The sequence below is a fragment of the Neophocaena asiaeorientalis genome, unplaced genomic scaffold (assembly GCF_003031525.2).
Source record: "Neophocaena asiaeorientalis asiaeorientalis breed wild unplaced genomic scaffold, Neophocaena_asiaeorientalis_V1.1 scaffold275, whole genome shotgun sequence".
NCBI classification, from domain to species: Eukaryota; Metazoa; Chordata; class Mammalia; order Artiodactyla; family Phocoenidae; genus Neophocaena; species Neophocaena asiaeorientalis.
In genome coordinates this window covers 3,287,936-3,310,367 of record NW_020173679.1, presented here as the reverse complement: position 1 = coordinate 3,310,367, position 22,432 = coordinate 3,287,936, and the positions used below count along the sequence as shown (strand labels likewise).

The 22,432-nt window shown below is 52.9% G+C and overlaps 2 protein-coding genes across 5 annotated transcripts in view; both read right to left on the bottom strand.

Annotated features, from left to right (window-relative positions):
• Nucleotides 1-9,048, bottom strand: part of ATP13A2 (ATPase cation transporting 13A2) — a 20,231-nt gene extending 11,183 nt beyond the window's left edge. For 3 of the 4 annotated variants that reach the window (XM_024749855.1, XM_024749858.1, XM_024749857.1), the window contains exons 1-6: nucleotides 8,869-9,048; nucleotides 2,169-2,263; nucleotides 1,856-2,038; nucleotides 1,478-1,536; nucleotides 1,192-1,306; nucleotides 857-936 (exon numbers count right to left, since the gene is read on the bottom strand). In XM_024749855.1, coding sequence (XP_024605623.1) covers nucleotides 857-936; nucleotides 1,192-1,306; nucleotides 1,478-1,536; nucleotides 1,856-2,038; nucleotides 2,169-2,263; nucleotides 8,869-8,878 — 542 coding nt within the window. In that variant the 5' untranslated portion in view covers nucleotides 8,879-9,048. The remainder of the gene's footprint in view (nucleotides 1-856; nucleotides 937-1,191; nucleotides 1,307-1,477; nucleotides 1,537-1,855; nucleotides 2,039-2,168; nucleotides 2,264-8,868) is intronic. The other variant, XM_024749856.1, reaches the window with a different exon arrangement.
• Nucleotides 9,049-15,835: 6,787 nt separating this feature from the next.
• The window catches only part of SDHB (succinate dehydrogenase complex iron sulfur subunit B), a 34,498-nt gene continuing 27,901 nt past the window's right edge, over nucleotides 15,836-22,432 (bottom strand). Inside the window, exons 6-8 of the mRNA XM_024749733.1 lie at nucleotides 20,012-20,113; nucleotides 18,615-18,737; nucleotides 15,836-16,057 (exon numbers count right to left, since the gene is read on the bottom strand). Coding sequence (XP_024605501.1) covers nucleotides 15,980-16,057; nucleotides 18,615-18,737; nucleotides 20,012-20,113 — 303 coding nt within the window. The 3' untranslated portion in view covers nucleotides 15,836-15,979. The remainder of the gene's footprint in view (nucleotides 16,058-18,614; nucleotides 18,738-20,011; nucleotides 20,114-22,432) is intronic.

Sequence of the window (22,432 nt, the reverse complement as noted above, 5' to 3'; positions counted from 1 at the left end):
TTGGCAGACAGATTCTTAACCACTGCGCCACCAGGGAAGTCCCACGTCAGCGAGTTTTGCTATTCCTCTCACGTAGCAGAGGCTGTTGGTGCCCTCCCCACACCCCCTAGGAATTCACGTCTGTGCGGTGCACCCTCTTACTGGAAACACCTGTCCTGGCTTGAGGGCTTCTCCTGGCTGCATAAGCATGGTCTACCCGTGAGCTAGGAAGGCCCAAGTTGTGCAAGAGTTCATGTATTCCGCAACTGGTAACGGTAGGAAGGTGATGGGTACGTACCCCCTGGTTTCCTCACTCCTTGGGTGAGGGCACCCTGAGGTGCGTGCTCTACACTGGCTCAAAGGGATCCCCAAGGGACTGTGCTCCAGGTGCCCACATCAAGGCCCCTCCACCGGCTGCCTTCTCCTCCCGGCCTCACTTCCCCTACGTCTCCTGGCATCACCTTGCAAACAGATTCCCTGCACTTGAATCCTTGTCTTGAGGTCTGCTTCTCGGGGCTCAAACTAAGACATAAACTGAGCTCGTATTTATCAAGCACTTAGTAGGTGGCAGAGCGGGTACAAGACGCCAAACAGAAGGTCCAAGTCCAGAGCTTACGCTCTGATTCACAGCAGTGTTGCCACCTCAGGCCGGGTGCCGTGCCAAGCCTTACATGACAGTAATATACTTTACCCTCGAAACAACCCTAGGAGGCCGGGATTCCCTTCATGAGCTATTTACAGACAGGCTCAGCGAGTTGAGGGGGCCAAGGCACAGAGCTGAGAGGGGAGTCCAGGCTGGGCCACCTCATGCCACCTTCTCTGCCCAATGCAGCACCCGCTGTGGGCGTGGTGTAGCGTCGCCGGCCCTGACCCCTACCTGACTCGGCAGAAGGCCTGCTGGGTCTCGATCCAGACATAGCGCTGGCCCCGGAAAAGGTAGTAGCGCAGCGTCCGCTGCTGGGTGGGAGAGAGGAGAGGTGGGCTGGAGGCGGCCCCAGGAGGAGTGTGTGGGGGGCGGCAGGGCGATGGCACAGGAAAGAGGCGGGAGAGGCATGGAGGGGTAGAAGGTGATCGGCCAGCATCCTGGACGATTGGGACGAGAGAACCAGAGGCGCCCAGAGAACAGCTGGAGTCCAGTCCCCATTGTACAGGGTGTGAACCTGAGGCCCAGAGACAGGCAAGGACTTGTCCAGAACCCAGCTGTCCACTTACTGCCTCTTTGGTCCTGTGGAGCTGGGCGGTGTCCTTCCATGTCCCCTCTGGTAGTGTCCCCACAGCTGCCTGGCTCCGGCCGTCCTCCGCCTGGGTCTGTGGGGGCAGCTCCAGGCTGGGGACGGGGGTGGGGTTACCGTGGAGCCCTGGGAGCTGCCCCAGCACCTCCCCATCCCCACAGAGCCACCTTCCCTCTCTCAGATGGGAGGCCCCGGGATCAGAGCCTTCATGGGGGGAGGGCAGGGGGAGCAGGGGCTCCTGGGAAGGGGCGATGGGGCTGCCTCACCTGTCTTTGCTGATGGCCTCAGTCTGCACCTGGACAGTATAGAGCTGCCACGAACTATCCTGGAACACGGAGGTGTGGACTCAGTCCTGGAAGAGACCCCTCCCCTCCCCGGCCCCACCCGACAGCCAGGTGGCCCCTGCTGGAGGAGGCAGGGATCAAGGATAGAGGTGACCTCCTTGGGAATCACCCACCCCGTCCCGTAAGCCCACTGCTCAGATGGGAAAGCCGAGGTCCAGGGAGGAGAAGCACCTGTGTAAGGTCCCACAGAACGTCAGCGGCCAGGTTGGGCTGAGAACCCGAGCATCCTCCGCCCCGCAACCCTGAGCCACCGCCACCCCACTCCAGCTCCAGGCTCGCCCCTGCTCCCCCGTCTCTCACCTCTTTGTCTCTTATTTCGATAACGAGGGTTTCGGCGCGGGCCAGGCTGCACGGCTGGAGCCGCAGCCGCACCCGCCACATGGGCTTCCATCGGAAGAGCAGCAGAGGGATCCCCGCCATCATCCAGACCACGATGTGATAGCCGATGACCCTCCATGGACTGCCACAGTAGCCGCTGAGCCTCTGTGGACATGGGCGAGAGCAGGCCAGGTAGTGGGGCGGGCGGGGGCTGGAGGAGGAAGCCAGGGTATCTGGGTGGGCCTGGGTACCACCCCCACCTGGAGTTGCCCCTGTCCCTCCCCTGCCCACGTACCACGGATGAAACTGAGGAGCTGAGGGGATCTATAGATGTCTCTATCGTCAGGGTCCCATAACCGGCGGGCGTGTTGCCCACGAGCGGGCTGCTGTCTGTGGACAGAAGGGAGAAATGTCATTTGGGGGGTGGGTTGGGGGGGGCTCCTCCTTCTTTCTTTAACCACGACTTAAGCACAGTCATTTTATAAATCTGGTCTGATAAATCCAGTAACTTGAGTCTTCACGGGTCTGTTACCGGGCTGCCCTGTGGGTCCTCACTCGTAGGACCTTGTTTCCTTGTGCGTCTGGCGATTTCTGACTTGGTGTGGGCGCAGAGTCGGGGGACAGGGCCTGTTGAGCACTTTGGGCTTCAAGAGCACCCCCACACACATCCAGCTATTAGCTTCCTGGGAGCTCTGTGTCCCACATTCCATCTGGTCTACACTCTGAGGGCAGGGACAGGGCTGCTCATCCTTTTTCTTTTTTTAGACGTCATTTTTATTTATTTATTTATTTTTTGCGGTACGCAGGCCTCTCACCGTTGTGGCCTCTCCCGTTGCGGAGCACAGACTCCGGACGCGCAGGCTCATTGGCCATGGCTCACGTGTTCAGCCGCTCCGCGGCATGTGGGATCTTCCCAGACCGGGGCACGAACCCATGTCCCCTGCATCAGCAGGCGGACTCTCAACCACTGCGCCACCAGGGAAGCCCTATTTATTTTTAATTTATTATATTTTTTTAAATTTATTTTTGGCTGCGTTGGGTCTTTGCTGCACGTGGGCTTTCTCTAGTTGCGGCGGGAGGGGGCTACTCTTCGTTGCGGTGCGCGGGCTTCTCATTGAGGTAGCTTCTCTTGTTGCGGAGCACAGGCTCTAGGCACATGGGCTTCAGCAGTTGCAACATGCAGGCTCAGTAGTTGCGGCATGCGGGCCCTAGAGTGTGTGGGCTTCAGTAGTTGTGGCGCATGGGCTCAGGAGTAGTGGCATGCGGGCTCTAGAGTGCAGGCTCAGTAGTTGTGGCACATGGGCTTAGTTGCTCCGCGGCATGTGGGATCTTCCTGGACCAGGCATCGAACCTGTGTCCCCTGAATTGGCAGGTGGATTCTTAACCACTGAGCCACCAGGGAAGTCCCTGCTCATCCTTTTTCAACCTTCATGCCCAGCACAGGCTTGGCAGTGAGCAGATGCCGAGAAGTCGAGTATGGACTGATAAAATGTCAGGGCAGCCATGAAAGGGGCAGCTTCACTCTGAAGGTGAAATGGGAGGAGGAGGAAGGAAGAACCCAGTCACTGGGGGTGGGCTGGAGAGGAGGGGTGAGCTGAGAAAGCCCCCAAGGCTCAAGGAGAGAAGGTGCTATGTGCCAGGGCCCAGCTGAACAGCTGACAGGTTCCTTCTGTGAGGAAGGGCCCACTATCACCCCCATTTTACAGATGGGTAAACTGTGGCTCAGGGAAGACCAGTGGGCATCTCTACTGTAGAAACTCTTTTTTTTCTACTGCCTCCCCTGCTGTAGTGCTGCGGTCCTAGCAGAGCAAGCAGACAGTGGGTGTTCTGGGGCCCGGGACGGGGTGGGGCTCACGGCCTCTGTCAGGGTTTCTCTAACTGTGCTCCCTGGACCTCTTGGGGAACCTGTTAGACATGAAGATGCCTGGGCCCCTCCCAGACCTGCTGGCACAATGGCAGCGGTGCTGAGCATCTGCATGTTTCCCAGGAGCCTCTGGAGAAGTTCACTAAGGGGGATGGGAAAGCAGGGAAGGTGGGGGGCAACCTGCTGGTTTTCTGGGCTCCCTACTCCTCCTCCCCAACTGAGCCCTGCAGAGGCCTGATCTGAAAGTTTCCACCCAATAAGCCCAGGGTGTCCCAAGCAACTGCCTGTCACAACATCCCCAGCCCCTCAGCTGTTCTGTCCCCAAACACTTAGGTTTCTGCAGCTTCTCCAAGCCCCAAAGCAACCATGATAGTCAACATTTCCCGAGGCCCCACTACGTGCGGGCTCTGCTCCTGGTCCTTCTTACATGGCTAACGCAATGACCCTGCCATGTAAGCACAATAATTATCCCCCTTTTTGTTTTTTTTTCTTTTAGCTGTACGCGGGTCTCTCACTGTTGTGGCCTCTCCCGCTGCGGAGCGCAGGCTCCAGACGCGCAGGCTCAGCGGCCATGGCTCATGGGCCCAGTCGCTCCGCGGCATGTGGGATCTTCCCGGACCAGGGCACGAACCCGTGTCCCCTGCATCGGCAGGCGGACTCTCAACCACTGCGCCACCAGGGAAGCCCCATCCCCTTTTTATAGAAGAAAATTAGGCTCAGAGAGGTTAAGTAACTTGCACAAGATCACACAGCCAAGTACATGGTAGTGTCAGGATGCAATCCTAGGCAGGCTGACTCCAGGGTGGGGTTTCTTCTTCTTTTTTTTTTTTTTGGCTGCACTGGGTCTTCGCTGCTGTGCACGGGCTTTCTCTAGTTGCGGCGAGTGGGGGCTACTCTTCGTTGTGGTGCGTGGGCTTCTCATTGCGGTGGCTTCTCTTTGTTGTGGAGCACGGGCTCTAGGCGCATGGGCTTCAGTAGTTGTGGCACACGGGCTCAGTAATTGTGGTTCACCAGCTCTAGAGCGCAGGCTCAGTAGTTGTGGCGCATGGGCTTAGTTGCTCCGTGGCATGTGGGATCTTCCTGGACCAGGGCTCGAACCCGTGTCCTCTGCATCGGCAGGCAGATTCTTAACCACTGCGCCACAAGGGAAGTCCCAGGGTGGGTTTTAATTCCCATCAGACCACGCAGAGTCTGTTCTGTCCTATCGCAGTCCCCCATATCTCCACATAAGGACAGTGATAATAATTACTATGGTAATTACCATAATAAGAACAGCCAATAACCATTAAGCACTTCCCAGGTGACAAGAGCTGCGCTAACCCTCCACGCGAATTAGCTCATTTAACCCTCTGGCAACTCGATGAGGGGACTCTTATTTTTCCCATTTGTACAAATGAGGGAACCGAGGCTCAGAGTCACCAAGGTCCCCTGGTAAATGGTGGAGCCAGGAAGTCAGAGCCCAGATCTTGTGTTTTGGGGGCCAATGTGGGCACTTCCAGAGAACAGGGCATATGCCCTCTGCCACCTGAGGCCTCTTTCAAACAAGAGGACTCAAAACCCAAATTAACCCAAGCTCCACCCACGGTCAATCCCTCCCCTGTCCACTGGGTGACTCAGAAAATATACGGAGCTGCCACCAGCTCCAGAAAGGGCCTGGTCTCTGGGGAACTCACACACATACACCGCTCCCACACATACACACGAAGCCTGTAGCTCTCAACCATCCGGGTGTCTGGCCAACGGTAAAGTCGCAAAGCCAGAGGGCAGGAGGCCTGGTCAGCCTTCTGCCCTGGGGCTCAGAGACCCCAGCCTGGGTCCCCTGGGGTGGTCCCTTTTGCTCTCTGGTCCCGGCCGGTCCAGCTTGTGAGTGAGGCTTGTCAGGGCATGGTTTCCTTCCCTTCCTGACAACAGCCCGCAGACAACAGCCGAGGCCCTTCTGCTCTCTGGTGTGTGTGTGTTGTGCAGGGGCGGGGGAGGCTCGCCCTGGATGCTGTCTTGTGGGGGCAGAACAACAGGCATTCAGGGCAACTGACCCGGTCTGGCAACCTGGGTTCTGAGGTCCTTGGCCACCAACAAGCCCCAGCCCTTTTCTTGTCCCCTCCTCAAAAGGCCACAGTCCCAGCTGTCCTTCTTGCCAAAGCCCCTCACCAGCCCTGGAGACCTGCTCCTTGAGTGGGTCAGGGCGGGTAGTTTCACCCCCCTTTAGGGCTCTTGTCGGGCAGTTTCTGGGGTATAAGGAAAAAAAGCACCTTAGGGGGGACTTCCCTGGTGGTCCAGTGGTTAGGACTTCGTGCTTCCACTGCAGGGAGCATGGGTTCGATCCCTGGTTGGGGAACTAAGATCCCCCACAAGCCCTCGGTGCGGCCAAAAACCAAAAACAACAACAACAAAAAGAGTACCTCAGGGCTATCAGGGGCTGACACAGGCCAGGCACTGTTCAGGGCTTTACACACATCGATTCATTCATTCCTCACCACTGTGAAGCGGGGACTACTTTTATCCCTATTTTACAGATTAGGAAACTCAGGCCCAGAGAGGTGAAGTAAGCTGCCCAAAGGCCACACAGCCAGCACGCGGTGGGATGTGGATCCAGGCAGTGCGGCTGTAGGGTCCACGCTCTTAACCACGGCACTACCAGCGCCATCGCTGTCGTTCCCATCAGTCACTGTGCTCCTGGCTCTCTCACAAATGACTCAGCCTCTCTCCAGGCTTCCGTTTCCCATCTCTAGGATCATAACCCCAAAGTAGCTGGCACATGGGGTGTTTGAAGTTCCTGAAGCATGGCCTGTACAGGAGGGCATTGCTGGCTCCCCTGCCAAGGAGGTGTGGCTTCCGCTCTGACCCATTTCTCAGGCTCCCCTCTGCATTCCCATTGCCCTGTCTGAAAACCCACAGCTGTGCCATTGCTCCCCTGTGTGCACTCAACAGCTCTGCCCCGGGCCTTCAAACCCTCAGGCCAGCAGCTGTGCTGGGGATGGGACTGCAGAGTGCTGCACTGACCCCACGTGGGCCACTTTGCTCCTGCCAATCTGCTTTCCTCCTGCAACAATCAAGCAACTTATCCCATTTTACAGATGAGAAAACTGAGCCTTGAGAGAGGCAGTGTGCCCACCAATTTGCCTCGCAGCTGGAAGGGGCCTTGCTCCAACATCCTCTCTGCCCACCTCACCCCCACCCACGGACACCAACGCATCAGGCTTGCATAGGTGTCATCGCCCTCCTGCTCACACTGCCTGGCATGTGGCTGGGACTCAGGAACCATTTACTGAATGAACCAATGAATGAAGGTTGTACACCTCACTGACAGAGCATGGAAGCAATGGTGCAAGAGTCAGTGTGTCCACCTCCTGCCTCTGGGTCAGCTGGGAGGCGCAGAGGAACAAGTCTCTTCTTGAAGGGCCCTGCCAGAGACCATCTGGAGCTGCCCTCACTGGATCACTTCCCCCAGGACCTAAACAATGTTGCCTCTGGCAGTTCTTCCTTGTGTCTATCACACACCCATCATTTCACAAGGATGCTCTCTCCGTCAACCTGGGGAAGGAGGCAGTCACATCTGTGGAACGCTCTAGTCTCCCAGCAAGGTCAAGCCCAGGGCATGCTCTTGCAGAACATCTGTCAAAACACTCAGAAGGGATGGCAGGGGTGTCTCCCCAGGGATGGCACAGGAAGGTCAGAGCAGTGTCTGATCTCTTCCGGCACCACCAGCTCAGGCCAGCTGCTTGGGATGGGAACACTTTCACAAATGACTGACTGCATTGCTCTTCTGAATAACCGCGACTGATCTTCACGCGTAACCCTCTGAGGGAGGGACTATTATCATTTCATTTTACAGTTGGGGAAACTGAGGAACACAGCTTCAAAATCCCTTGCCCAGGGTCACACAGCTTGCAAGGGGAGAAGCTGAAAATGAGTGGGTCTAAATGAACACATTCCTCTCAGTTCATCCTCACAGCCACCTCTCCAAAAGTATGGATTAGGATTCCCATTTAAAATGAGGCACAGAGGTTGATTAACATGTCCAAAGTCACACAGCTCTGAGTGGTCAAGATTAGACTTGAACCTAGTCTGACTCCCTGGCCCTGGGGCAATGCCACGAGTACTGCAGAGCGGAGAGGCTGGCGTCAAAGCCATTTGGGAACCTCTTGTTTCCTGCGGAAGCATGGGTTTCCTCCTGATGACCTGGCAGAGGCCCAGGGCAGCACTGCTGCCTCCTCCCTTGCTGTGCTTCTCCTGTGGCCAGAAGCTCCTCTCCTGGGCCAGGCTGAGTGTGAGGGATAATCTGCCAGGAGCTCCCTGATCTTTGGATCTGGAGTCCAGGGACCATATGTCCTCAGCCTTTCCCCTTCCTCACCCTGGGTGCACCCCAGAGTTGGAGGGGGGGATGGGGGGGAGTAAGGTGGGAGACCGGAGGGAGAGACCTGAATGAAGGGTCTGCAGCTGCAGAGAGGATGCTCAAGCGTTGGTGGCCCTTGGCTGAGGTCTAGGCTCTGAGTGACCCACGTGGAAATGAGACCCTTCTAAACGCGAGAGGTCTACTGGCACCCTTTGCAGCAGGTAGAATTAGACTCTGGAAAGGGTGGCCTCCAGACACAGGGCCTGGGACAGGTAACATGGAGGGTGTGGTCCCTGGACCGGCGTGCTAACAGGCTTGCTCTGGGGGCCTGACTCAGGGGATCAGGAGTGGCATTTGTGCCCCAGGGCACTCCGATCCAGGGACTCAGGAGCCCTGGCTTCTCCAACCCCATTCATGCATTCAACCAAGAGGAACAACCGCTCAGAGGCCCTGGATGCAGCGGCCTCCACATCTCTTCCCCCACCTGGACATCCGTCACTGCGCGGGGACACTTCCCTGCGCCCCGCCACCGCGGCCCCCGGATTATCCTTTTGCACGGCGGCGCCAGGCGCTTCCTCTCCCAGGGCTTTAGGAAGGTGCGGAGCGGACGGCTCTGCGCGGTGCCATCCCCGGGCTCCTGGCCTCTCTGGGAAGGGGGAGGGCATGGGCGCGGGGATGTCCCGGGCGCCGCTCCCTCGGCCTGCGCCCCAGCGGTGGGGGTGTCCCCCCATGACAGATGCGACGACGGGCGGTCCGGGGACCGCGCCCGGTTCCTGTCGGCTGGGGCTGCGCGCTCACCTGCGCTCATGGCGGCTCCTCGCGCTCATCGCCGGGCCCGGGCGTCGCGATGCCCCGCGGTCGGGGCCGAGGCGGAAGGCCGGGGGCGCGGGGCGCTGCGGAGCTGGGCGGCCCGGGACACCTGCAGGACCCAGCGGCTGGAGCGGCGGCGAAGGTGCCGCAGTCAGGCTCTGCGCACCGCCAAGCCCCGCCCCGCCCTCTGCGGCCCCACGTCCTCCCGCGCGCCGCGGGGGCTGCCGGGATTTGTAGTCCGAGGCCGCTCCCAACGCGCACGCAGGGGCGGGGCGCCGAGAGACAGACGTGACAGCCCTGGGACAGACTGACACATAGAGAGGAGGACACTCAGGGAATCCGACAGGACAGCCCTCAGACACATGAACACATAGACACACACTCAGAGAAACAGCCCTTAGATGCGCAAACACAAGTACGCCACGCCCCTCCCACTCCTCACAGATTCGCCTAAAGAGAGAGTTGTGACCCAGAGATACACAATTCTCAGACACGCACACAAAAGCAGGACACTCAGGGAAACAGGACAGCTTTGGTACGCAAACACACAGGTACACCACAACCTTGGACACACACATAGATACACACACACAGAGGCTAGACTCCCAGGACACAGACACAACACACAGATTCACACACAGAGGTGATACTTAGAGACAATGCACACATACCCAGTAGTGTGACACTTAGAAACAGGTAAGACAAGCCCCCACCCCCGCCGTTAAGTACAATGCATGGCTGGTTCAAGCTGGTGCATCTCTTGTAGGCTCTGTGAACTTGGGCAAGCCACTTAGCCTCTGGGCTTCATTTCTTAACATACAGGAGGACAATGACATTAGCAATACCTGCTCGATAGATTGCTGTGAGTCCTACAAGAGAAAAAGCATGTAAAGCACGGGACAGTGCCTGGCTCTGCTGCATAAATGTCAAAGAAAGAAGATAACACCTGCCCAGAGACTCACAGGCTCAGATACGTCTCACAGGGATATGTGTGGACACAGGGAGGCACTGCAGTGATGCACGGAAGGCCTCTAAAATGCCACAGAAACAGCTGAGGCATAACCCCCGTCTCAGAAGCCTCACAACATGACTGCAGACAAGCCTGCACAGGTGGGAACAAGGAAGCCCCTGAAGGGCACCAAGACCTCGTGTTTGTATGCAGTGTTATCACATTATCTCATAGCGACAGGCACAGACAAGGTGTCCCCTGACCCTGGGGTTGATGGCTTCTGGACTAAGGATCTCCAAAGGATCAGAGACCCCAGGCTCTGGGGCAAACCAGGGAAGGATCACATTAGGGCCAAGGCTAGGACTGGGCTTGAGCCATCAACATGTATCCAGTATGAATTTCTGCAGTGCTGGGCACTGTTCTAGGAGTTAGGAACGGGAGGGTGAACAAACAGATATGGGGAGCAGTCAAAGGCCAGCAGAGGAAAACTCCACAGTAACCTGTGGTGGAAAGGGCTGGAAGGAGACAAAGCTGCGATGGAGAGTAATGGTGGGGGAGAGACTCCAGAGGGGAAGCAGGGAAGGCCTTGACAGTATCTGGTCCATACCGAGAACTCAATACATACACTTGATAAAGGGGTACATATCGGCAGGACTTGCTGATGCATGGGAGGTGGAGGTATAGGAATGGAATCAAAGATGCCTCTCCCTGGGTTTTGGTCTGAGCAGGTAGGGGGTGGTGGAGCCATTCACTCGCTGGCGCAGGCTGCTGGTGGAGCAGGTTGACCACCTGGGGGATGGGGCTGGCTTCACTCAGTTCAGGTGAGAAGACCTGTTTCTTCTGCTGATGCCTCAGTGAGGGCAGCCTACTGAACTTTTCAGAGCCCCTGTTTCCTCCTCCAGGGCTTAGCTGGATGTCTGGCAGACCACTTAACCAGGGGAACCCTGATTTCCGTGGCAGGCAGGATGGCTAGGTTTGTATAAATGACTTGCTCGATGGCCTTGCCAAGAGGCAGTGTGGTACAGTGGCAAGTGGCTGGGCTCTGGCACCAGAGAGACTTGGGTTTGGATGTGCATCAGTTGCTGTCTAGCTGTGTGAGCTTTAAAAAGTCATTTTCCCTCTCTGAGCCTCTCTCCTCATCTGTGAAATGAAAGCTGCTGGAAAGATGAAATGGGGTGGCAGGAACTTGGCAGAAGCCAGTTGCTTTCTTGAGATCCTGGTGCTGGGCTGGAAGCTTCATAAAAGCAGGGGGCTTGGGGACTGCATCGCAAGATTGGTCCCTCATTCTTCATATTGCTACTTGGCATTTAAGAGACTCCATCCTCTGAGCCATCTGGGAAGGAGCTGCACCTGCCGCTTGGTCCATGGTCTTCATGAGGCAGGAGACCAGATGAAGCTTCCTTCCAAACCACAGAGGATGTGGAAGGCCTCGCCTCTGCCCAGGGTTACCTTTGGGGAAGTGGCCCTCACTGTGGTCATCTGGGCAGTCTGTGGGCTGGGCTGCAGTCATCTGTGGGCTAGGACCCATGGAGAAGACTCCCTTCTGCGGCTGTTGCTCCCTTGGGGGCCCACAGGAAGGACATAATATGCCTGGTCCTGCAACCAGGTAGGGTAGGGAGAACCCGGAGAAAGAAAACCAGGCACGGCTTTCTTGACATAAGAGAAGCCGTCTTTTGTGATCTAAGCCTGGCCACAATCCTTGACCTAGAACAGATCTCAGTAATTAATGATCTTAAGGGAACAAAAGAATAGACAACTGTTATCAGGCAAGAGAAGTAACAATAGCAAAGATATCAGTTGTAAAGACTCCCAGTTCTGTTTCAGTGGTGAACATTAGCCTGAAATGCTCAACTGGAACCTGAGGGATGATGATGACCTTTTCTGACCCTCGTGACTTCAATCAACTAAAGCTTGGACTCTGTTGAGCGCCCAAGCCCCTTCACGAATAGGTATGTACCCTTAGCTTAAAACTTCTCCAGTTTTGCTGTTGGGGAGACACTGCTTTGGGAGAGATCCCGGGGTTCTCCTTACTCGCTGCAAAGAATAAATCCTTCCTTCTCCTGACCTTTGCCTTGGTTGTGTCTTTTGGCTCGACACCTACCAAGAGGTAAACCCAGTTTTTGGGTAACAGTCCGAGTGGCAAAAAGTTGGAGAATTCACTAATTTGTACTGGTTTATTCTAGAGCATTGCCAAACTTCTCAGTTTCTCTAGTTTCACTAGATGTTTGCAACAGAAGGGATTTTCTCACCTAGTGACAAACCCCATGACAAGATTATGGCTGTCTAGACACATAAGATGCAGTTTCAGCAGTCTGTCTTGTATATAGTTTCCCAGGCAAGGAGGAGGCTGGAAGAGAATTTGAGTGTTGGGAGTCAGCGGCACACCCTCTGGCACCCAGCAGTCAGTGTGATGTGGGAGACGAGAAATGAGCATTTTTAGTCTTGCACAGATAATCCATCCTCTGAATGGGAGGTCTCTAACTCTAGCCAGCCGTGTCAGAAATACACCAGTTTTCAAGTCCAGAGAGCTGTGAATTAATCACTTTTTTTTTTCCTGGCTGTGCTGCGTGGCTTGTGGGATCTTAGTTCCCTGACCAGGGATTGAACCTGGGCCCTCAGCAGCGAAAGCGCGCAGTCTTAACCACTGGACCACCAGCGAATTCCCAGGGAATTAATCACCTACTGTAGGATTCAGCCTTCCACACAGTAGGTATTTGAGACAAATCAGTTAAATTGAGTTTATGGAGCATTTGCTCAACTGCAAGCTAGATGCTTTTCACATTTATTATTTTTTAAACTCATCTGTGTTAAGAATTTATTTTTAAAGTTCTTTTTTTTCAGCTTAAGTATAATTGACAACATCGTAAGATATTTAAAGGGTATGATGTGGACTTCCCTGGTGGCGAAGTGGTTAAGAATCCGCCTGCCAATGCAGGGGACACAGGTTCAAGCCCTGGTCCAGGAAGATCCCACATGCCGCAGAGCAACTAAGCCCACGTGCCACAACTACTGAGCCTGCGCTCTAGAGCCGGCGAGCCACAACTACTGAAGTCCGCATGCCTAGAGCCTGTGCTCCACAACAAGAGAAGCCACCGCAATGAGAAGCCCCCACTCGCCGCAACTAAAGAAAGCCCGCACACAGCAATCAAGACCCAACGCAGCCAAAAAAAAAAAAAAAAGTGTCTGATGTGATGATTTGATATATCTATATACATTGTGAAGGGATTCTTCCTCATCAATTAACACATCCACACCTCACATATTTACTTTTTTTTTTTCTTTTTGGCCAGAACTCACATTTATTCTTATGTAGACTTTACCCACAATTCTGAGAGGTAAATGCTCTTAATTCCCATTTTACAGATACGAAAATAGAGGCTCAGAGGTTCAACAACTTGCACAAAGACCGGGTAAGAAGGGATGGCTGGCTTCAGCCTAGAGAAACTTGAAGCATTCCACAGGATGATTTTTGTGAATGAAAGCACATTGTCCGGACACTATCAGAGAACAGAAGTAGCATAAAGGACAAAACACTTTCTCTGCTCAAGCCTGCAGTTTTATTAGTAAAGTCTTTGTGACTTGAAATAGAACATTTGCCTGCAATCCTATGAAAGATTAAATAAGCAGTAAGTTAAACTATCAGTTGATAACATATTCTAATTTAGCTCGAGTTTAAATGGGGTGAGTGACCTACAGTTGCAAACTTGACGTCTGATGAAGCTCATTTGAAGTGGCAACTCCCCAGCCTCTCCTCAGAAGCTGGCTGGTGCAGAACTCATCTTTACAAGCCATTAAATTAGTCGTGAGAAAAAAACCCATCTTTCTCCATACAGGTCTAGTGATTAGAAGCAAAGTCAAATTACCCATGAATCCAAGGAATGCAACCTTCTGCGGGGCTGTCTGAAACCATTTAGGTGTGAACAGACCTGGAAGGCAGATTTCACCCTACTGCCCTCCCAGCCCGGGTATGGAGGGCTCCCTGAGGGTTTTCCAGTTCTCACTTCCGAATCTGGAGCTTTAACATCTGAGGACTGTGTACTGTGTGGTCTTACTAAGGTGGCCACGAATTTTTAGATGCTAACATAAGGGCAAAGACTGTGTTCTCTAAATTTCTAATAATTTAATGTTTGTTCCTTGTTTCTTGGTGAACTTGGCTCCTAGGTGGGAGGGGACAAATCTTGTTCATCTTTACCTCCAGCACCTCACCTCTCACAATGCCAGACACTAGTGCTTTTGAACCATCCCCCCCCCTTTTTTTTTTTTTTGGCGGTACGTGGGCCTCTCACTGCTGTGGCCTCTCCCGTTGCGGAGCACAGGCTCCGGACGTGCAGGCTCAGCAGCCATGGCTCACGGGCCCAGCCGCTCCATGGCATGTGGGATCTTCCCGGACAGGGGCACGAACCTGTGTCCCCTGCATCGGCAGGCGGACTCCCAACCACTGCACCACCAGAGAAGCCCGAACCATCCCCTTTTAAAGCCAGAAATGCTCATTAAGATTCATTCTTGGTGAGTCAGACGTTTTTCTTAGCCTCCTGATACAAGAAGCCTTTGTTTCCAGGATGATCTCAATGCTACAACTTAAAAACAGCCTTGAAGTATTCCTAAGAGTGAAAATAGGGTCCACCTGAATGTGCGTTAGCAGGGGAAATGGGTAAATAAGTAATGATGCATCTACGCCACAGAGCAAGAAACCAGTGGTTAAAAAAGCTAAGGTTGAAAATAAATTTCACACACATACAGGTAGATCTTTAGCACCAGAGGCCCTTGTATATCGTGGGGTAAAAGTAGAAAGCTGCCGTTATTCACAACAGCTAAAACATGGAAGCAACCGAAATGTCCATTAATGGATCAATGGCTAAACAAAATATGACACATACATACAATGGAATATTATTCAGCCTTAAAAAGGAAGGGAATTCTGACACGTGCTGCAACAGGGATGAACCTTGAGAACTTTATGCCTAGTGAAATGTGTTACAAGAAAGACAAATACTATATAATTCCACTTATATGAGATAGAGTGGTCAAAGTCACAGAAATAGAAAGTGGAAGTATGGTGGCTAGAGGCTAGAGGAGGAGAAATGGGGAGTTAGTGTTTAATGGGCAGAGTTTGAGTTTTGCAAGATGATAACAGCTCTGGAGATAGACTGGAGTGAGGGTTGTACGATAACGTGAATGTACTTAATACCACTGAATTCTCCATTGAAAAATGGCTGAGGTGGTAAATTCTGTATGTATTTAACCACAATGAAAAAAAAAGACAAAATAGAAAGTTGCTAATATCAATATTTTGTACCTTATTTCTGAAGCGAAAAAAACCTTTACATATGCTGCGCATTGTAATGACATAAAGGTCTGGAGGAAATGTGTCAACAGGGGATGTGAAACTTGAGGAGTTTAAGGGGTTTCCATTTTTAACTTGACAAACTTTTACACTGTTTGCTTTTTTAGTGTTACCGCTTTTGTGGTAAGCGTCAGAGCCAAGGCAGCAGTGGTGGGAATTCATGCTTCCCGTGCGAGGTCTCTGGAGGTCATTTGTGGAACTAACTGGAGTTTATAGCTGTGCTGGAAGTATCTGTAACCTGGCCTCAATGAGACAGAAAGGGACTTACCAAGATTTGGTTTGAAGAATTCTAATACTGAAAGCTGTAGAAACTGGGATGCCGTATAATGACGAGCCACTGTTTACTGAGCACCCAGAGTAAGTGCAGGCATCCTCACACCAGGTGGCGGAGGGTGGCACAGCTAGGAATCCCATTTTACAGGTGGGCGAATGGAGTAGCAAAGAGAAGGGACTTGCCCAGTGTCATCAGCTGGTGAATGGGAAAGCTGGGAACAAGCCCCAGGTCCTGCGTGACACCAATTCTATGCTTGTCCCCATCGTAGTCACCCCCAATGGTGGCTCAGTTCTGGAGGCCTGGCCCCCTCTTCAAGGACAAGGACTCCTCCTTCTGGCACCTTCACATCCCACTGCAGCAAGTACAAGGAACAGGCTTGCTTTTTTGTTAATAAAGTAGAATAACGTTTATTTATTAACATTTTTATTATACATGCTGTATTTGTGGGAAATCGAGACCTTTGAAGGAACTCAGATTAGATACAAATTACGTTCAGCTGAGCTGGTTACAGTCATGTTTAGCATGGGAACACTTAGGCGGAAGCTTTCTTTTCCTTATAGGTTGCCATCATTTTCTTGATTTCAGCAATAGCTTTCCCTGGATTCAGCCCCTTGAAAAAAGAGAAGAGAAGCAATACCAAATGGTAAGTGAAACTGAATGGAAGAACCCCATGACCTTGGGCGACCCAGGACCTCCTGACCTAGCTGGTCAAAGCACGGTGATTACAAACCAAGTCCTTTAATACCCAGGGGTTTGGGCTAAGAGTTCTCTTCTGTTTCCACTCTTAGACGTTTGAAAACGGCCAGCTCTCTCTGGCAGAAGCCCTGTCTCACTGAATTCCTGCTGGTGAGGCTCACTGTGGCACGTCAACAAGCCCAAGGAAGAGTCATCTCTTCTATGACTACAGTGTCAAAATTAGCCCGTTATCTCTAAAGGTTTCACATCATTACCAGTATCATTCAATCATCATCACCAGAAATCTGCATCTGCAAGCCCTCAAAGGTATGTGGGAGAAAGGAGCCTCTGTTAACCTTCCTAAGCACCACTGGTGAAGTGGCCCACAACACAGGATTAGCTGCAGTTGGCCTCACAGCTGTAACATCTGTCCCGCACGAGGTATGGCGATTAAACCCACTGGGGCCAGTCTCGCAGAAGCAGGAAGTGAGATCACCAAATATTTGGTAAAATTAGACAAGCACTCATCTGAGGCTAGTGAAGGGTGCCCTCGTTCAATTCAATTCAATTATTTATTGTATGTGGGTGGCTCTGCGCTGAGCGGCATGCGGAATCTTAGTTCCCGTGCCCCCCTGCAGTGGAAGCGTGGCGTCTTAACCACTGGACCGCCAGGGAAGTCCTGGGTCCCCTCATTTTAGAAGGACAACTTTAACTCTGAAATTAAAGTGTGGAAAGAAAGAAAAAGAAAAAAGATCTTCAGAGAGACAGAAAGGGAAAGAGAAGACACTCCTTAAAAGACTGATATGGAAGGATCCCCGAAATGTGTTAAGTGAGAAAAGGTAGACACTGTGACAAAGGACACGTGGAACATTTGCGTGTAGCACAAACTACCCCTGGAAGGACACACAGGAAGCTGATAACACCACCAGGGAGGGGGCTGGGGAAGGAGGAAGGCCCTCCATAGTACTTCCTTTTGAACGCTGAGCCTGCCCCATCAAAAGGAATTTAGAGTCAGTAAACAGACTGTACCCAGTCCCAGCGCAGGAAGGAGGCACTGGGAGGCGGGTGGCCTGCTTCTAGGCCTGCCCTGCCCCCAACCTGAGAGTGACCTTGGCAAGATGCCCCCACCCCCAACTCCCGCTCATGGGCTCAGCTTCCGAACCTGTAAAAGGGGCTGCACTTGATGATTTTTGAGGTCCCTTCTAGTTCAAACAATCTGGGCCTATGTCTAGCCTCACAGCCCCAGTGTCCACCCCTGCTTTACTGAAGGGGAGGGCAGGACACAGAGAAGTCTGTCCTCGGTTGTCTGGTCTGTCTGCTGTCCTCTGCGATGCAAACATTCACGCCTAGGAGCGCACCGCAGGATCCCCTGCGGAGACTTTGAAGAAATACACAAGCCAGGCCCCAGCCTTGGAGAGGCTGTCTTCTGACTGACCGGCTCAAACGAACAGAAGGTCCCATTGAGTGCTTACTGTGTGCCAGGCACTGTCCTAAGCACTTCAGGGGCATGACTTGCCTCAGAAGCCACAAGCCTCGCTGAGCAGAGCCTGGGTAGCAACGCAGGCAGCAGGATGCGGGGCCTGAGCTCTCCCTCACTGCTCGGGACCCCACCAGGCTCCAGGCCCACCCCAATGCCGATGGCACATGAGAAGCATCTGGCAGGGGAAGGGGGGCCCTTGAAACGCTGTGGAATTACCCAGTCTGGATTTCACGTTTGTTAAGATGTGCTGCCCTTTCTTTCTTTTTTAAGCTGCTAACTGGTCGTGCTAGAGTTTTCCACCCCGCTGCCTGCTTACTCACTGCACCTTTAAAATGAAATTGCTCTGCCCACAGTCTCTGCTCCAAGGGCAGCCCTGGCTGTTCCCCGCCCACCGACCGGACCAGGGCTGGCACCTGACGGTAGCTGGCCGGCCAGCTCTGACCGTGCGTGGGCTGCGCCGTGGAAAGCTAAGCTGGGCCAAGGAGACTCCCTCCGAGGAATGTGAGCTGAGAAATGCTGAGAGAAGCCAGGCAGATGCTGAAGCCGCAGGCAGGGTGAGTATGAACAGGAAGCAGGAAGTATGAACAGGAAGAGGGAGTGAAAGCTAAGCAAGCAGGAGCCCCGAGACTGAGGAAAGACACGCAGAGGAGAAAGCACAGGCTGGCTGCCAGGGAGCCGAGCGGACCGGCAGCCATGTTGTCACACAGAGACCTCGGGGCCCGGAGAGGGAATGTAGCCCTCACAGCTGCCTGTGCTCAGACGTCTTTCCTCCCGTGGTTCCCACAAAGTCAGGGCAAACCCAGGTTCCTGTTCACGGGTTCTCGTGGCATCCTTGACTCCCACCAGGCCCGTGTGAACCCGACTTGAAAACCCTTCTCAAGGGGGCCTGAGTGAGCCTGTGCCCCGCAACTAAGCGCCAACACCCCCAGGCTCCCACGGAGGGGAGAGTGCTCTCTGCTCCCCGCCGAGCGCACGTCAGTGCTGGGCCGTGCGGGGCGCCGCAGCCGCGTACCTTGGGACAGGAATTCGTGCAGTTCATGATGGTGTGGCAGCGGTAGAGAGAGAACGGGTCCTGCAGCTTGGCCAGGCGCTCCTCTGTGAAGTCGTCTCTGGAGTCGATCATCCAGCGATAGGCCTGGGGGAACCGGGGACTGGTGGGCTGAGCTGTCACCTTAACTGGCCAGAGCAGCCCTCTGGTTCAACTCAAAGCTCCAGGCGCGCTGAGGAACAGGAATTCTCCGCTTGGAAGCCATCTCCACACTTTACTTGTTGCCATCTTTCAAGGAAAGCCTCCCAACCCTTTGTAACATCTCTTGATCACCTTGACTAATGAGCCGCACCGACCTTTGAACCACATGCCCCTGGTCGCTGGTGCTTAATAATATACCATCGAGCATCACCTTCTACTGACTTCGTGCTGCTCATTAGCTTCCTCCCTAGAACATGAATGAGCGAAGGCAGGGACGGTGTCCTCGACTCTTTAACTGCCTTCAGAGCACCTACCCGCTGCCTTTGGGTGAACTGGTAACAGACCTGCACAGAGAGAACTCTGCTTCTACTTATTGCTGCTTTTGATTAGCACACCCATCCCAGAAGCCTGAGATCAGCCAGCTGAAAACCGACTAAGCTCCTGGTCACCGGGCCGGCTCCAGCAGTGTTACCGACACCACTTTTACATTTCCCAACAACTCAGATCACTGGTCCAAGCGCCAGCTACAAATGTACCTCATTACTCAATCTTCAATTTGGCCAGGAATCAATCAGTACTGCTAACGGGTCACACAACCACAGAACTTCTCTTTTTGTGGGAAAATGAGAAACAAGAAGTTTCTTTGAGTTGCTTCAGAGTCTGTGAAGAGCACTGGCCACAAATCTAAAAAGTATGAGCTTTCTGGGAACAAAGACAGTGACTCTGTCTGCAGTGAACTACATATATAGTGAAAGACGATGAAAAACAATACTGCTTTCTTTCCAAGCAACCCCTAAGCCCAGTACTGCAGGCTTTCACTAGCCTGGAAACAATTTCCAACCTCGCAGCTGGGTAACTGCTCCTCAACGAAATTTCTCTCTCCCCTGCTTCCACGTTAAAAATCCCGTGAGAGGGAGATGGGGAGCCTTCTGACAGACGCGGTCCGGGGAAAGCGGGCAGGTGGGCGGGGAAGAGCCAGCAGCACAGGAAACATCTGAAACATCTGCAAGGCCTGGTGTGCCAACCCGCTGCCACCGCCCCTTGGCGTGACCCTCACCACACTAAATGAAGGCATTCTGCAGATGAAGCCCCAGGTTTACCGAAAGCCAAGTGAAGGTGATGCAACCAATTACCGTTTGTAATGGATGCCAAAGAAGGAAGCCATCGCCCCTCAGAACGTCGGTTTCCATTTCTCTTACAGTAACGGAGGAGCGCCTTACCTGCATAAGAACCGCGGGTCCCAAGTACTTGTCTCCATTCCACCAGTAGCTCGGGCAGCTGGTGCTGCAGCAGGCGCAGAGAATGCACTCATAGAGCCCGTCCTGTGCGGGGAGAAAGGGCAGTCAGGAGCCCACCAGGGAAGAGATGGCCGTGTTCTGAGCCGATTAAATGCGAGGTCTGGGGTCAGTGCACGAACAAAGTGCCTACTCGCACGTGAGTTTTCTTGGCAAAATCCTAGGAGTGGTTTGCAGAGATTTATCAGATTCATAAAAGAGATCTTGGAATTGAAGTTTAGACATTTGCCGGATTAGAGCCCAGAGTTCTTAAGTCCAAGTACAGTGTATGCACCCTTTAATAAATAACCCCTCACTCATCTTAAGACAAAAACATGAAAAGAACTTGCCACCTCGAATGCAGTCTAGCAGAAATTAAAAAGGCCCTGAGTGCTGAGGCATCTAGAGTCTACAGCAGCCTCCGCCCTGGCTCAGCAGACACCTCACGTTTTCGACAGGAACAGCAACATTATCCTAAACAGCCAACCAGCACCGAGCACCACGTGCCTTACTGACTACCTCATTTGATTGTCACAATAACCCTGGGTGAGTGCTATGAGACTCCCGTTTTACAGGTAAGGAACTGAGGCTCAGAGAAGTTAGGTCACGTGCCGAGGGTCACACAGCTGCAAAGAGCAGAGCTGGGATGGGCCCCCAGGCGGCCTGACTCTGGAATCCCTCCTCTAACACTGCCACACTGACTCAACACGCCCAACCAGTTCTAATTGGACTTTCTGATTTGGGGAACAACAGAAACTGATTAAAAATGGCAAAACAGGAGGGCACGCTGACATCTGAAGTGACAGCTGAAAACAGATGACAGAGTTGATGGTCATGATTGTAACCAAGAGTCTTCAACAAAATTTATGTTCTGTTCAGGCAGCTGGTGAGAGCGTAAACTGGCTCCACTGTCTAGAAAGCATAAGGTCACAGGATCAAGAGCCTTCACGATAGTCATATTCTTTACTTATAAAAGGGTAGTTGTCGATAGAGATTACCTTTGGGTGGTGGAATTATAGATTATTTGAAAATTAGTTCTCTTTTCCAATTACCTATAATGAGCATATGGCTTTTAAAATCATGAAAAAAAGTTAGGTTCAGCAATATTAATTTGAAGAAGTGAAAAATGCGAAATAAGCAAATGTTTGGTATTTAAATGAGTGAATTTTGACTACCTAGAAAACATGCTCAGGGGAACCCTCCAATCCCTAAAAATAGTACGTCAAGGAGATGTTTATAAGCTACAAGCTTTCCTACCTGAGGACTGTGAGATGACAAGCTGGGCCAGGGTGGCCAGTTCCAACCTGGACCCTGGGGTGCGTCAGACTCCCTGGAGTTAGAAACTGGGGCAGAGCTATGTCCTGAGAACAAGAAACTCTTGGAAGAGAAGGCAGCTGCTTGCTCTGAATTACAACATCACCACGCTGACCCTCAACATCTCGATGACGACAGAGCTGGGCATTCTTACCAGGACTTTCCTTTCTTAATATTTTATGGGGAAGAGGAGAGGGGCTACATGTTCCCCCAGACCTAAAAGGCAGAATTCATTTCTTCATTCACACAACTCGTATTTGTTGATAAGACAGCACATGCCAGGATCCAGAAAGGGGTATAAGACACAGCCCCTGCCCTTGAGGTGCGCTCAGTCTGCTAACGGACTGTCATGTAAACGAATGAAGTGGTGACCCTGAGACAGCACGAGTCCTTCCCTCGTGTAGGCATGATGTTGGGACCTATCTCCATCTGGTCCCCTTCCCACTTCTTCCAAAGGACACCAAGTGTGCAGGGGGTGAGTGTGCGTGCCTCCTTCTTAGAGGAGGTAGAAGTGTACACGAGAAAGAGACTACAAGCTCGCTAATAACCCCTTCACTTGCAGAGACTTCATAGCCTGTACCCAGGGGTAGCAACTCCAAGAGTGAGTGGGCCTGTCACAAGCCCACACCGCGTCACTAGACGTGTGGTGTCAGGAAAGCACCAAGTTCTAGTTCCAATTTTGCTATCGGCTTCTCTCACTCCCATCTGCAAACAGGGTGGTGGCAGCAGGACCGCAAACAGCCGGCATGTGTTTTATTTGCCCACAGGGTTAAAGAGTAACTGATTTAGCTGTCAACTTTTCAAAACCTGGCGATCGACATCCTGGTTTCTTTTGAAAAAGACAAACGTCTGGCAACACGGTAGCAGTGAGCCCCTCTAGGCAGAGCACTCCAGGGCCTTGGTCCTCTCCGCGCCCTTCATAGGTTCTCACTACCCACCTGGCCCCGACAGGATGGGTGTCCAACCCTTGGACAGATGGTTCTCAAGTTCCTTTCCAGAAGACGCTGAATGTTCTGCATGATCCCATGCTGTGCCCCCCAGCCCCTCTGCCCC